The sequence below is a fragment of the Nycticebus coucang genome, chromosome 12, assembly GCF_027406575.1.
Source record: "Nycticebus coucang isolate mNycCou1 chromosome 12, mNycCou1.pri, whole genome shotgun sequence".
NCBI classification, from domain to species: domain Eukaryota; kingdom Metazoa; phylum Chordata; class Mammalia; order Primates; family Lorisidae; genus Nycticebus; species Nycticebus coucang.
The window spans coordinates 75,023,079-75,037,289 of NC_069791.1; the positions used below are offsets into that span (position 1 = coordinate 75,023,079).

Here is a 14,211-nt window from a genome sequence, read left to right on the forward strand (position 1 = left end):
TCTGTCAAGCTGTGCTTTTGTCAGATCTGGGGCTACACTGAGGTATGCCCTCAACAGTCAAATTTAAAAGGATAAACCCAGATACCGTTGTCGCTTCAAACCAGGACCGGCTGTCTTGCTTAGGAGACAAACATGAGGTGAAGCTGGGCTAGGTGGTGAAGACCCAGCATAACTGCTGTGGTAGTAGGTAGCAGCTGAGTGCCTAGAGGACAGAGTAGTAGGGCACTTGAAGCCAGGCGCATCAGAAAGGTGCCCCTTTCAAGTCCCTGCCTTGGGGACTAGAACTAAATGTGCTCAGTACACTGGCAGTGACTGGCTGCACAGCTGAGGTGGGACGTACTGAAGACGAAGGCTGGGACTGACGGGCCGCACGCTCCGAGTCCTGCCGTGTGGGTTCACTCAGGCTGCTGCCTCTGATTAGTGTGGCTTCAAAACGGGGAAATCAAGGTGAGGCCTCTGCCCTGCAAGGACACAGTGTTTGTGATAAGGACTTTGGGATTCCATTTGGGCAGAGTCTACCCCTTCACCCTGGGGTTCTCAGCTAATAGAATCATCTGGGGGCTTTAAAAAATATATACCACATTTTGTTTATTCATCAGGTGATGGGCATTTAGGTTGGTTCCACTTCTTGACTATTAATAAATGCTAAGCATTCATGTGTAAATTTTACTTTGGTCCAGCATTTTCTTTTTGGAACATTTGGTAAACGTTTTTGCATGAACATAAGTTTTGAATTGTCATGGCTATATACCTAGGTGTGGAATTGCTGGGTCTTTCATTTAAATTTTGACTTGCAGTGTTAAATCCCCCACACGTTCTGTATGTCAGTAATACAACTTGGGCTGTTCCCAACAGGCTTGTCAGAGGCTGGCTGCCTGAGCCTTTGCATTCCTGCCTCTACATAGGGCCCCCTGAGTGCCTGGTACTTATCAGAGCTAAGTGACTGTGTTCAGAGATGGGCCATGTGTTAGCTGATGGCCTGCTGGATGAGCTCAGGTAGATACCTCTTGGAAAAGCTTCCCAAATGTGATGTCCCACTACCAATTCCTGTGTCACCCTGGCTGTGTTTATGGAAACTTCAGTGGTAAAGAACTGTCAGAATCTGGAACTTACCCACTTGGCTATGTTTCACATGATAAAACCATATTGAAACCAAGAGCAGCTGATTCAGAGTCTTTGTGGAGTCCGGCTCCCCAGGGGTTTGAGAGCCATGCCAAATAGAAGCCAAAGCTGCACCCCGGGAGGAATTATACCCTGCCTGGGAGGGAGGCTCATGAGTGGTTCTGAGGGGCTGGCTGGCAGCCATCAGCTGTCCTCTTCAGCCAGCCTTGGCCCTGCCACTCTGGACTCTGCACTGGGAAGGCTCCAGGACACTGGTACTAGACATTCCATTTTCTAACTTTCAGCCATATTCAGGAACCCAAGATCCTTTATTCTGATGCCAGGCCTGGTCTCTCCTGGACAGAAGACTGAGCTTCAGTCTGTCCCCTCCCTGCCCCATCCCTTTCCTCCCTCCCCCATCTGCTTCATCCCAGCTTCAGTGCCCTCTGCGCCCTCTGAGCCAGTGCCATTCTATCTGCTTGGGTTCCTCTTGTCTCACAGAACTGAACTCATATCCTACTTCTCAGGTCTTCCCCCTCCTGCTGGGTAGCTGGGCAGTCCCTGGTCCGAGCACAGCGCCCCGTGCGGTCTGTCCTAGCACTGCTGCCCTGCGCTGGCTCAGGAAGCAGGTGCAGGGGCTGTGGCAGGTCCCCGGGACCCCAGAGCACGAGGATGTGAGGGAGCAGTGGAAACAAAGGCCAGGCTCTTGAGGGCCTTGTAATGGTTTTGAGTTTGTCCTCATGGCTCCAGTGGGATGTCTGCAGACCCCAGACAGAAAAGCCTTCTCAGCAGCCAGAAAGAACTCTTTGGGGCTCTGAATGGTGGGAAATTATTCAGCCCCATTTTCACTCCCTTCCATCTCTGGGGCCTCTTCCTGTGAGCAGGAGTGAGGTGGGTGGGGATGGAAGCTGGAGGGCTGAGTGCAGGAACAGGTCTTCAGCTCTGCTTACACCAGCCCTTCAACCCTCTGTGGACAAAAGAGCAGGGAGAAGTGTGTCTGAGATCCAGGGCCTGTCAAAGCCCATCTTTTTCGTACTTGGGCAGCCCTAGTGTCCCAACCTACCAAGAGGCCAGGAGCCACCAGCCATAGTGCTTATGGAGGGTTGAGGGCATGGTGCCCTCTCCTCCTCCCAGGATATCTTGTCTAAAGGTATCATCTCTGGGGCTTCTGGCACCTTCCTGCAGCTGTGATGGCCACAGCATGGCTCCAGGCTTGGTGTCTAGCCCGTCTTCCCCTGGCATCTGCAAGGCCCTGTCCAGCTCTGTAGGCCCCTACCTGCCATGCCTGCCTCTGCTGGAGCCTGGGGAAGATCTGGGCGTAGCAGCCAGCCTCCAAGATGGCGATTTTCGCCTCCTCATTTTCACCCCTTTGCGTGAAAAGAGTATGGTAGAGGTATGTTGGGCCCTTGAATTCTTTGCTTTGGGGGAAGCCAGAGGACACCCAAGTAGCCCTGTGAGAAGACCCATGTGGGGAAAGACTGCCAACACCTGGGTCCAACTTAGGAAGTAGCTTCCAGTCCTTGTGTGACTCTGAGCCAGGATTGCTCAACTAAATCACTCCCGAATTCTGCTCACCTCTTCCCAGATCATTCCTGAATGAAACGTGATGCTTAAAAAGTTATTTTAAGCCTCTTAAATTTGGGGGGGAACTTATGCAGCATCAGGTAACTAAAGCAGCCCCTCATGCTCTGGGGGCCATGGCTCAGATTCTGGGTATTGTCCTGCAAGAGCTGTTCTGCCCCCTCCACCCTGGCCTGTGTGCTCCTGACCACAGTGTGCAAGACAGACACAAAAGAGATGTAGCCCCGGATGGACCAGCAAAAACTCAGCCGTCAGCCAACAGCGTTTTTTTCTTCATTTTAATTAACACTTTACAAAGTACAAAATATACTGTCTTTTTTAGGGGGAACATTAGGTACTTTTTTCTTGCCATCATACAGTACGTGAATCTTGAGGGTTTGTGTTTTCAACAAGAAAATAAGCGTGAGGGCCCCAGGAGGTGGGGGCAGGATGGCCAGTTCTCCCCTTCACCCAGACCCTGGGACCAATGAGGTGCCACTGTGACTGCTGGTGACCGGGCCAGAGGGGGCTGTGGGCAGGAGTCCCCTGCCTCTCCAAAGGTGGGCTCTGGGCAGGGCAGAGGCCCTCACAGCCCCACTGTGCACCCACCATCCACTCAGCCCCGTCAGGATAACGGAAATGGTTTTGGCATACAGGGAGGGGAGGGTCTGGGGCTGTTTTGTTGTTTGCCCCCTACTGTGTTGGAGCCAACTCTGCTCACCTCTTCCCAGATCGTTTCTGAATATAGGGAAACTGAGTCAGTGGAAAAGAAAATTCACTGAGCTTGGCCTGTCTTGGGACCTGAATCTGGCCTGCTTTTCACCCCTTCAAACACAGTGGGTCTCCAACTTTGCTGGATGCCCTTCCAGAATGAGCCCTGGTAGGTATGGGGGCGCTGGCCCACACAGCCCCTCCCTGTGAATACTGTCTGTACAGTGGGCAGGCCCAGCCCTTTTGCACTGACTTATGGACTATCAGGCCCCTGCTGGGGATGCCTCTGCCCCTCCAGTCCATGGAGTGAGGCTGTCCTTCCAGGGTAACCCCGCCCTATGCCTGTGTTTGGGGCCTGCCCACCACTCACCTAACCCCCTCTGTATCCATGGCAAGATTGCTACCCCAGACTCAAAATACTGAAAGAGCCAGTCTCATAGCTAAGATTTGGGCTCTGCACATGTGTGCATGCCCACACTAATGTGTGTAACACACGCCCATGCTCACGCACACACACACAAATACGCACAGACCAGCATCCCGACTCCCAGGGCAGGGCTGCCCTGCACTTCCAACTCTCCCCTGCTTCACTTCCCTCATATCAAAAACCACCAATGCTTGCCACTAGACTGCCCATAGACACTAGGCCTAGGCCTCGGCTCTGCCCATGTTCCTGGCGCCCCCATGGTGTGAAGGCCTTGGGCTTTCTACTCCAGGCCACTGGTGCCATCAGCCCTCAGGACCACCGGCTGCCTTGGCCTTCACAGGAGGGCCTGAGGATCAAAGTTGGCCATAGCCTGCTCTGTGGCTTCTTCCCAGTCTGTGGAAAGGGGCACAAGGGACAATTAAGCTTGTCTTTTTGCTCCCTTTAATTTGAAAATGAAAACAAGCAAGCAAGCAAGCTGGGATAAGCTTCGAGATGCCAGAAAAGGTACCTAGCTATACCAGGGCCCAATTCCCCTCATGACAAGTCCTGGCCACTTTCCCCAAGTCTGCCTACCTGCGCCTATGCAGCTCCCCAGGGTTGGTGGCCTCTCTGGGAAGGCAACCCCCACCAGGCCCAACCGTACCATCTGCACCCAGAGCTGAGGTCTTGTTACACTGCTCAAAAGCCCTTACTTAGGGCCCATCAATGCCAACTCCTCTGCTCCTGGCCCTGCTCAAGGGACTGAAGGCCTGGAGGCGTCTTTTGCCCACCCACCCCAACTATTGCTTCACTGCAAAAAGAATCCCTCAGTACCACACCTGGAATGCTCTGTGGTCACCTGGGGGTGCCCCAGAAGTCCCCTCTCTTAGTCCCCACATCCAGATCTATAGGTGCAGAGGGGTGGCTTAGGGTAGCCTTGGGACTCCTAAGGGTCTCCCTGGGAAACATGGCTGGGGGGCTGGTAGTAGGCAGCCAGCTTCACTTCTGAAGATTATCAGGCGAATGGTGCCTTGGGCTTGAATGGGTTCTAGCCCTTCCCACAGCGTCTTCTTTCCTGACTGCCATGGCACCCTCTGTTGCTTGAGGGGACCAAGCATCCTTCTGTTGGACACCAAATTGGTCACTGCAGCCATGCTATCTGCTGGGGTGGCCACAATGGGGATCATTGGGTCAACCAGCTCCTTCCCTTTTCATGTGGGAACAGCCTGGGGCCTGAGGTGGGGAGAAGGCTGCTGGTGGTTTGGGAGGCTCTGGCCCCCTGGGTCTTTGGGGCAGGGGACTAGCAGGATCAAGGCTGCCTCATGCCTGGGCTGGGGATGCGCTGGACAGTGGCTCCCAGGGGCTTCAAAACCTTGTGGAGGAAGGAGGAACAGTCTTCGTGGGGACAGGACTGGGGCTGACAAAGTCGTTTCTTGAGGACTGGGGGGCCCTGTGCTTAGGCAGGGCTCCCATCAGTGGGGAGGGTCAATGGTCCCCCCAGTTCTCACCACTTTGCAGGGTACAGAGGGGAGGGGAGAAGATGTTCAGACTGAGCTTTTCTTACTGGGGAGCCACACAGAGGCAAGGGTACACTCAGAGCCCAGGCAGCATCTCTTGCCACAGCCCTGCCCATGTTCCTGGTGCCCCCACGGTGTGAAGAGCCTGGTTTCCCTCCCGAACATGCTCATCCTCCTCAGACTGCCTGAGGGGACACATGGCCCTAGCCAGGCAGGGAGCCCCATGCACCTGCTGGGATGTGGGCCCTGTGAGAAACACACACCTCTCCAAATGGAACCTGGGCCTGGAAAGATCCACAGCCAGCAGGCCAGAAAAAGGCGGGGGAAGGGACAGGGTAGATGGCCCTGGGAAAACCACTCACATCCCCCCTAAAAAATTGAGGAGACCAAACCAAGACTACGCTATGCACAGAACACCAAGAAAAGAGAAACCAAGCTGCTTCACACAAGCAGGAGGGAATGGGAGAAATAAAGAGCCTTCTGTGGCCAAGGAGTGGGGTCCCCAGGGGAGCGCTCCCACCATGGGGGCTAGAGCAGGGAACACACCTGTGGGGCAGGCCAGGGTGGGAGAGCAGTGCCCTCATCACAGCCTGCCCCTGCACGTGTGCTGTCCTTGTTTAGATGGGGCTGTCCCTGGGAGGAGACCTGGGCAAAGAACCTGAGATTTCTAAGCTTTCAGGTTAAAAAAAAAAAAAATCAGCCGCCTGCATAAAAACTACCACCCAAGGAGAGGGGACCCTGGGTGGGACACGGTGGGCCCGGGTCTTCAGGATGAGGATGCTGATGGGGGTGGGCATTCTTTTAAAAAGAAATTCCAACTACTCTTCCCTCTGAACCGACATCCCCCAAAATAAAACATGGGTGTCCAGGGGTCTTAGCCAGGGAGACAGAGAGCAGACGTCCCAGTACAATCCACACCTTGGCAGACCCTCACACTTGTCCCGGCTGTGTTGCAGGCTCTGTGGCTGCTGGTTTTGTTTTCTCTCCAGTCAGGTCTGAGGGATTCAATCGCCTTCTCTAATAATCGTATTGCCTATATACTTGAATTAAAAAATATATGGTGGCTCAAAACGTGCCTGTGTGCATGGCTGAGTGTTGGGCAGAGGACGCCACGCCCACGCATGTGCACACACAGTGGGGTCTGTGTCCACATACTGCGCACACAGTATATATTAACATATATATTGCTCAAGTATATATGCTATTTACAGTATATATCTCTATCAACATAAAACACAGGTATTTATAGGTGTATACAATAGATACGTCCTAGGTCAGGGAACACACGACTTGGGTCATGGGGCCGACACACTCGCAGGGCCGGGAGGAAAAGCAGAGAAGTGACACCATCAGGGAAGTAACAGAAAGGAAAATCAAGGCCTTCCAAGGACAGAAAGGGGACTCACGGCTTTAACCACTGCCCTTCTCACTTGGCCACCTCCCTTTTGGGACCAGCAAACGATTTACAAGTTTCGTTTTGGAGTTTTGTGCAAAATGAATTAAAAAAGAAAAGTGGGTTCCTAATTAGCATGGCAGGCCCTGAGCATCTGCAAAGATCTTGAAGAAAGCTCCTCCATCTGGTGAACTCTGAGGCTCAGAGGGTCCTCTCCAGCTGGAAAAAGTGGGGAGCCCTTCACTAGGATGAGGAAGCATCCCTCCTCCTCTGACCTTGGGGACAGTGACTCAGTTGCTGCCTGGGAAAGAACCTTAGGAGGCCTGGGTCCTGCTCGCTCTGACAGCACACCCCATGGCGGGGGCCACCAGCACTGAACCCATTTCCCTTGGACAAGACCACTTGGCTGGCCTGCTGCCCACTGTCCACCTCACTCCCTCTGACACCCAGACAGAGTCATGGCTGGTCAGGAGGTCTCATGCCGGGCCCCAAAGGGTTCCGGCATCTTACAACAGACCTCTCCTCCAGTTCCCACTCAGGGCAGGGCTGGGGCCCCTGCTGCAGCCTCCCATTCTCACGCCTGGCCCTGCAGCCATAGCGACACTGAGCCCCTGGGCCCCATAACAGAACTCAAATAGGCCCCATCCCCTGAAAACAGAAACCACTGCCAACAGCGGCCTGGGCGCAAAAACATTAAATAAAAAACTAAAACAAGGTACGATTTTCTCTATTAAGGCTCAGTTAAGCTGCCTCCCAGGTCAAGTACTCATGAATGCCACAGCCCCAGCCAAGGGGTGGGCGGGCAGGCAGGTGAGTGGGGGGCAGGGGAGGAGGAGGATGGCGGGGAGGCCTGTGCTGGTCTAGTCAATTGTTGGGGAGGAGGGGAAATCCCTAAGAGCCCCCAGGCCCAGAGTACTGGTGATGCCCCTGCTGGGGGAAACTGAGGCTGTGCCTGCCCAGGCAGGGTCCAGGGAAAGCAGAAGGGACAGGAGCCGGTGCTCCAGGCTGGTGGGTCTCCTGGGGCCCCTCCTCCCCCAAGGAGTGAGCACTCATCAGGGGGAGATCTGGACAGGGCCCCTCTTGGCAGTCGTGCTGGGCATCGGGCACAAGCCCTGTGGTTGGCAGGCGAGGTGCAAAGTGGCTCAGGTCCTTCCCAGCGCGGGGCTCCACCTGGGTTCTTGTCCGGGCCTCTCCAGCCACTATGACCTGCTGGCCTCCACTCTGAGGGAACCAGCCCTGAGCTGATGGGACCAGAGACCAGCGGCCACAGTACTCAGCCTCCACCCTCATATGGGCCTCTAGGGGCTCCACAAACTCAGCCCTGGTCTGCTAGCCCCCTGGGATGACATGAGGAATGGCATGTCAGGATCTCATAGGCGGGACCAGCTTCCTTTGGCATCTGCCCCGGCTGTAGGCGAGGACGGATGAGAAGATGGGTCAGCTCACATGGTCCCTGGGCCTCAGAAATCATCTTCTAGGGTGTGGTTGGGGGGGAGGAGGTGGGTCCTTCTCTGGAGGATCTGAGGGTTCTGGGAAGGCAGGAGGGCACGGGGAGGCCTTGGCTTGGGCCCCAGGCCTGGAGGGGTTGGCAATCAGGGGTCTCCCAGAGGCCTCTTCCTTGGGGGTCCTCAGGCCAATTTTCCAGTCTGTGGAGAAATACTGCAAGAACAAGCTTCAGGGTGGGGGCCGGGCCCAGGCCTGGCAGCGGCAGGGGCAACTCTCTAGTGTTCCTCTGCCTGACCGACCTTCAGGGCACTGATGACACCGCCGATGTTCTCTTCTGGTACCTGTGGGGGTGGCAAGGACACACCTGCCCATCAGCCCGGGCACTTGCTCCAACCCCGGCTCTGCCCTGGGGCTGGGAGACACTCACCAGTGCATGGTCGAACTTGAAAGTACTGATGTAGTAGGCGGGGATGTCCGCAGCAGCCAAGGGCTCGGAGATCTGGGCCACAATGCCACACTCATCTGGAAAAGGGGAACTGCGCTCAGCCCCGCGTGGCTGGAGTGCCTTCCCTCTGTGGGCAGCATCCACCCCACAATCTTCCCAGAGAATTTCTCCCTTCCTGATCCCAAAGGCTCAGCCTAAAAACCCCACCCCATCCCGGAGTCTCTGTCACTGGCCATCAACAGGTACTCCCTCCTCAGGGTGCCACAGACTTGGCTCTGCCCAACCTCAATCACCCTCTGCCCATTTCTGCACCTCATGTCCCTAATCCATCTTGTGAGTTCTCTGAAGACAGAGCAGGAGGTGGCGGGGATAACAGGATAATGGGTTAGGGCCCCTCTAAGTCTTGCTCTCTTTCCTACCAGATGATCACAGGCAGATCACCTCCTCTGAGCCTCAGGTTTCTCACCAGAGTCCCCACCAGATAACTGGTGTCCTGAAGGCATTCAGCTAGGGCTAGAAAGTGATGACCTTCTCCCTCCACACCTCCACGGCAGGGGTCTGGAAGGCCCTCCTACCCCTTCTTAACCTCAGCTGATTAGGCCACTTCGGGGTTGCCGGGGGCTAGTCTCCCCCATACTACCTGATTTGGAGGTACATTCAAGGCTTCCCCCTACAGGAAGACCTCCAGGATTTGCAGACCACCCTTCTCCCCTACACAATTTCCTGGGTTGTTTCCCTAAAAGCCAGTGTTCTGATTTTGGCAATGATGCATTTCCCAAAAAACCTTCCTTGACCAGGTGAGTAGATGCGGATCTGGCCACCAGCTCCCATAAGATTCTGAAGCCCGAGCTTGAGACTCACTCTGGGCTGTACTCTTCTGTGGGTCACTCCTGTTGTCACCAAGCCCAGCATCCCATCTGACTCCTTACCCACCTGGTTCTGGTCCTGTGCTCTCAGCCCACCCTGGACTTGGGCAGGAGTGGCCTGGCATGTCTCCCAAATTCCTGCTCCTATCTGTTGTGCTGGGGGCTCTGGCTGAACCCACAGGCCTCTGTGTTGGCTGTGCAAGCCTCTCCATTCTATGTGGTGAAGACTGGTTGTGTCCTAAGATCCCTTTAGCTGTGGACGCAACTAACTTCTATAAACACGGGTGTGTGTGTGTGTAGATAAAGGTATATGTAGCAAGGTACCTTTTAAATTGAGAGCTGTGACATCAGTTTAGAGGGCTGGTGATCAGCATTTGTAAAATGACCCAGAGCATGACGCTAAAGCAAGCATGGTCTTGTGACACTCCAGTCTGAGTTGTCTGTGAGTGTGTGTGCCTGCTGGGTCACCATATAAAATCTATTGACTCCAGACCAGGTCAAAAAACACGTGGCACCTGCCAGTCCAGAATCTTTCAGGTTCTCCATGAGTTATTTTTCTTGCAGGCACATTGACAGCTAAACACGCAGCTCTACAACCTTCCACCTCTTGCCTGCTAGTGCAACACTAGTGTTTCTCACACACTCATCTTTTCCGCTGCTGACTTACTGGGGGATGTTTGGTATCTACGTGGGCGTATGTGAAGGAAACAATAAAGTCACCAGTACTCATTACTTTGTGTTCCCCCCTCCACCCCCGTTTTTGTTACAGCCCAACTTTCTAACAATAAGCAATGCATTAGTTTTTGAGTAGGGTGGGGATAAGCATCGTGTGATTGAAGCCCACTCCTCCTGTCCCCTGGAGGTCTGTGTACACTTGTCATGTACTGGTCAAGGGATGGCACACAAGGGGGACCTCAGGCCCCCTAAGCCTGTCACCATCTATATCCCTGAGCAGGAGCAGAGTCACCCAGGATGACGTGTGTGCATGAGTTCGGTGATGCTAGCTCCAGCTGGGGTGGGTGTTGGACCCCACAGGGGCTCACCAAATCCCAGGGGCTGTCCTCCAATCCGCACCATCTTCCAGAGCTCTCCAGATGCACTTGTGAATAGCAAGTTACTAGGAAACCTTTGAAAGGGCAAGAGAAAAGTCCCGTAGGCTGATGTTAATTGTGTGACCTCTTACAGCCCTCGGCAGAACCTTCCCTGCCTGCCATTGGGGTGCTGTGGCACTGGCCAGAGTGAGGGGTGGGTGGGGCAGAGCTCAGGAACCCCAAGGACCATCCCCTCCTGACACCCTGGACCTCTTGCTCTGCAGCCTCATCTTGGAGGACAGGGCTAGGCTGGGGTTTGAAAGAACAGTGCCCCTTGCTAGGCTGTTCAGGAGGTGCGGGGCCTGAGGGACTAACAATGCCAGAAACTTGAACCCCCGCTTTGCTACCACATGCTGGGGAACCCAGACAAACCCTGGGCCTCTCTGAGCCGGGGGACTGGCTCGCCTTTGGTGAAGGGCTAAGCAGGGACAAAGTGGGTGATGTGCCCAACATGGGACACCTCCCGCCCCCCTGGGCCTGGCTCACCTCTGCTGGGTCTGAACGTCCATCACCAGGGAGATGTACCCCTCAATGAGGGAGAAGGAGAAGAAGCGGATGTGGCCGCAATCATCGCCAGCAGCCATTGGGTCCTTCACTCTGGGGGCCAGGAGCATCTGGTGAGGCCGGGGCCCCCACTGCACCCACCTGCCCATCCAGTCTGGCCTGGGGAAGCTGGGCCTAATGTAGTCTCTGACTCTGCCTTGCTGGGGGACCCTGAACCAACTGGCATCTGTCCCTCTATCTGCTCACCAATGGCACGGGGACGCCATATTCACAGAGGCGGGCGCTGCACTTCACAGTTCAGGAAGCCCACTCAGCCTCGATGCCAGCCCCTCCCTGTGTCTGCTTGCATCTCAGGGCACAGGCTGTGGCCACTGCCAGCTTGCTGGACCCTGCCCTCCCTCCCCCCCGCCAGTGTTGGCCTAAACATTACAGAATCTGCTGAGGAAAGACACAAACTGTCATCCATTAAATTAAAAAAACCCTGAGTTCTTGGTGCTTCTGTGGACTGGACCTGCCCTTGGAGCTCAGTGGACAGGGTGGGGGTGGGGGGTGTGTGTGCATTACATCTACACATATGGCTGGACCTCCCCCAAATTTTGGGGATCCCAGGGTAGAATGTGTCCCCACGCGGACTAGGGCTCCCAAGCAGTCATGCCACCCACCCTGTAGCCCCCCACACCGGATGGGGGTCCTACCCGTTGGAGTAGAACATGACATCCATGAGAAGTGTAGCAACAGCAGGCAGTGTGTCAGGGTCCAGGCTGGTGACACAGAACCTGTTGCTTGGACTGGACAGTGGGTGGATGACCGGCCTCTGGACTGCGAGAGCACAAAGACACCAGGCACTGAGGTGGGGACCTGAGCAGCAGTGTGGCTGGGTGCAAGGCCCAGGAGCAGGGCTCAGCGCAGGCCTCCTGAGATTTGGCCCCTATTGCTGCCCAGCCTCTGCCACCTCCTCCAGTGCTCCTGAGTCTCTGGCTTGCCTTCAGGCCCCTGGGCCTTTGCACCAGACAGCTGTACTGGCTGCCTAGAATGCCCTTCCTAGGTCACCACCAGGTTTAGCTGCCACTTGTACCCCAAGCTTTAGCTGGAAAATCCTTTTTCTGGGAGGCCTGCCTTGAGACCTCAGGTGGGATGGGGTGGGGTGACCTGGCCTCTGGCCATCACTGACTATGTGCATGTCCACTACCCTTGCTACACCACAGTAGCACGTCTGCTCAGCACGAGCACCATGTTATGCCTGGCACTTATTCTTATTCCTATTACTATTATTATTGAGACTAGGCTGTGGCATGGTCATAACTCCACTGCAGCCTCAAATTCCTAGGCTTGAGGGGTCCTCTGCTCTGCCTCCCAAAGTGCTAGGACCACAGGTGTGAGCCACTGTGCCCAGGGCCTGGTGCTCTGCTCATGCTCAGCGGACAGAGCTCATACTCTCTGCGAATGGGGCTGGTCTGGGGCAGGACTTCGTAACTTCTTGAGGTTTCCCGTCTAACCCCAGCCCAGCTCACCCATCTTGGGCTTCACGAAGCCATTGGTGATGCCAAGGTTCTCGGCTGCCACAGTCTCGCCATTGACAACCCGTAGGATGGTGAACTCTGATGACAAGGTGTGGGTGACAAAGGGCAGGTCTCTCTCACGCACCTGGAGATGACAAGGGGAGGTGTGAGTGCCAGGCAGTCCCTGGGGCACCAACCTCTGTTCTTGGCCCCCACAGCACAAGAGGGCACTGTGGGGGTGGCCTGTCACAGAGCAGGTATGAGCTTGGTGTGGGGCCATGACGTGGGGTGCGAAGCTGTGGCTCACCAGGATGAAGTCTGTCTGGTACGTGGACAGCATGAACACCGAGATGTTCTGGTCGGCCAGCGGGGCAATGACAGACTTGGCGATCTTGGTCACGCCAATGGGCTGGGAGCTGGAGAAGCCACCACCACCAGACACCACATTCAGGGCCAGCCAGGTGGCATCCGCCACGCTCAGGTGCTCAGAGGAGGGGAGCTCTGGAGGGGGACACAGAAAGCAGCCTCATGATTACTGGGGTCCCAAGTGTCCCCAGAGCAGGGCATACCAGAGAGGTGGAGACTGGGGGACCCCTGCCAGTCCTTCCCTGTTCCCAGCCTCAATTCCCTCATTTATCAACTGGATGGGATTTGCCTTCAAGGTCCCTTCCTGGGAGGACCGTGAAGGGAAGCCTTCAGATGACTATGTGCCATGAAGCTCCAGAGGGCAGGAGCCACATGGGCAAGAGGGTTATTTGTGCTGAGCCTCAGTTTCTTCAGCCATAAACCAATGGCACTGGAACTCAGAAATGTTTTTGCTATTTTTAGTTGTCATAACCCTCTGTGTGCCAGGTGCTGTCACCACCTCCACAGTACCATGTGTGACTGGCCTTCTGGTTTTCAGACCTGCAGAAAGGTAGCCAGGAGAAGATGGGGTGGGGGAAGGGGGGAGCTGGGGTCCCTCTCCCTGCTTCAGTCAGGTCAGTCCAACAGGTGGTCTGAGTTGAGTCTCATGGGATCGGTCTGCCTGCCCTACTTAGAGCCTCAGCCCTGGGCAGAACCCCCTGAGGTTCTTTACTGGCAGGCCTGAGCTGCGAACACAGTCAGCACTGGGGCAGACAGGACCCTTCCGCAGCTTCTAGAAGGGCAAGCTTTGCCAGAGCAGCGAAGCTGGGGCCCATGGTCCTGCTGCTTCTTGCTTAGGACCCCAAATACTGCCTGACACCCTGAGGTGAGGGGATGAAGCTTTGTTTGTGCCCCATCCCCACCTAAAGCCAAGCCTCAGGAGGCCTGGGGGCTGCTCTGGGGAGTGGGGACAAGCCACCAGGAGGCAGCAAGCTTGCCTGTCCCCAGAGGGAACGTGGACCATCGGAAGACGGAAGTGGCTTATCCCTCTCACTGCCCATGGCCCAGGGCCCTAAAAATAACTTCTTGACAGTGTCTTGCCACGTGGCAGGATCCCTGTAGCTCCCTGTGCGAGGTGGCTGCTCCTTTCTTGGGGTCAGGTAGGTGGCTGAATTCCAACTGTGTGACCATAGGCAAAGCCCCTGCCCCTCGGTTTCTAAGCTTTCGAACGTGATAAAATCAGGATAAAATGAGGACTGACTGCGGAAGGCACTTGGATTCGAAGAGACCATTCTCATCTGGTGCTCTGCTCAGGCCCGGGCACATG

The 14,211-nt window shown here is 55.4% G+C and overlaps 1 protein-coding gene across 1 annotated transcript in view; it reads right to left on the reverse strand.

The window, feature by feature from the left end:
* Window positions 1–2,954: 2,954 nt before the first annotated feature.
* Window positions 2,955–14,211, reverse strand: part of CASTOR2 (cytosolic arginine sensor for mTORC1 subunit 2) — a 50,504-nt gene continuing 39,247 nt past the window's right edge. Inside the window, exons 3-9 of the mRNA XM_053554721.1 lie at window positions 12,847–13,040; window positions 12,552–12,684; window positions 11,736–11,859; window positions 11,023–11,133; window positions 10,489–10,571; window positions 8,562–8,656; window positions 2,955–8,475 (exon numbers count right to left, since the gene is read on the reverse strand). Coding sequence (XP_053410696.1) covers window positions 8,410–8,475; window positions 8,562–8,656; window positions 10,489–10,571; window positions 11,023–11,133; window positions 11,736–11,859; window positions 12,552–12,684; window positions 12,847–13,040 — 806 coding nt within the window. The 3' untranslated portion in view covers window positions 2,955–8,409. The remainder of the gene's footprint in view (window positions 8,476–8,561; window positions 8,657–10,488; window positions 10,572–11,022; window positions 11,134–11,735; window positions 11,860–12,551; window positions 12,685–12,846; window positions 13,041–14,211) is intronic.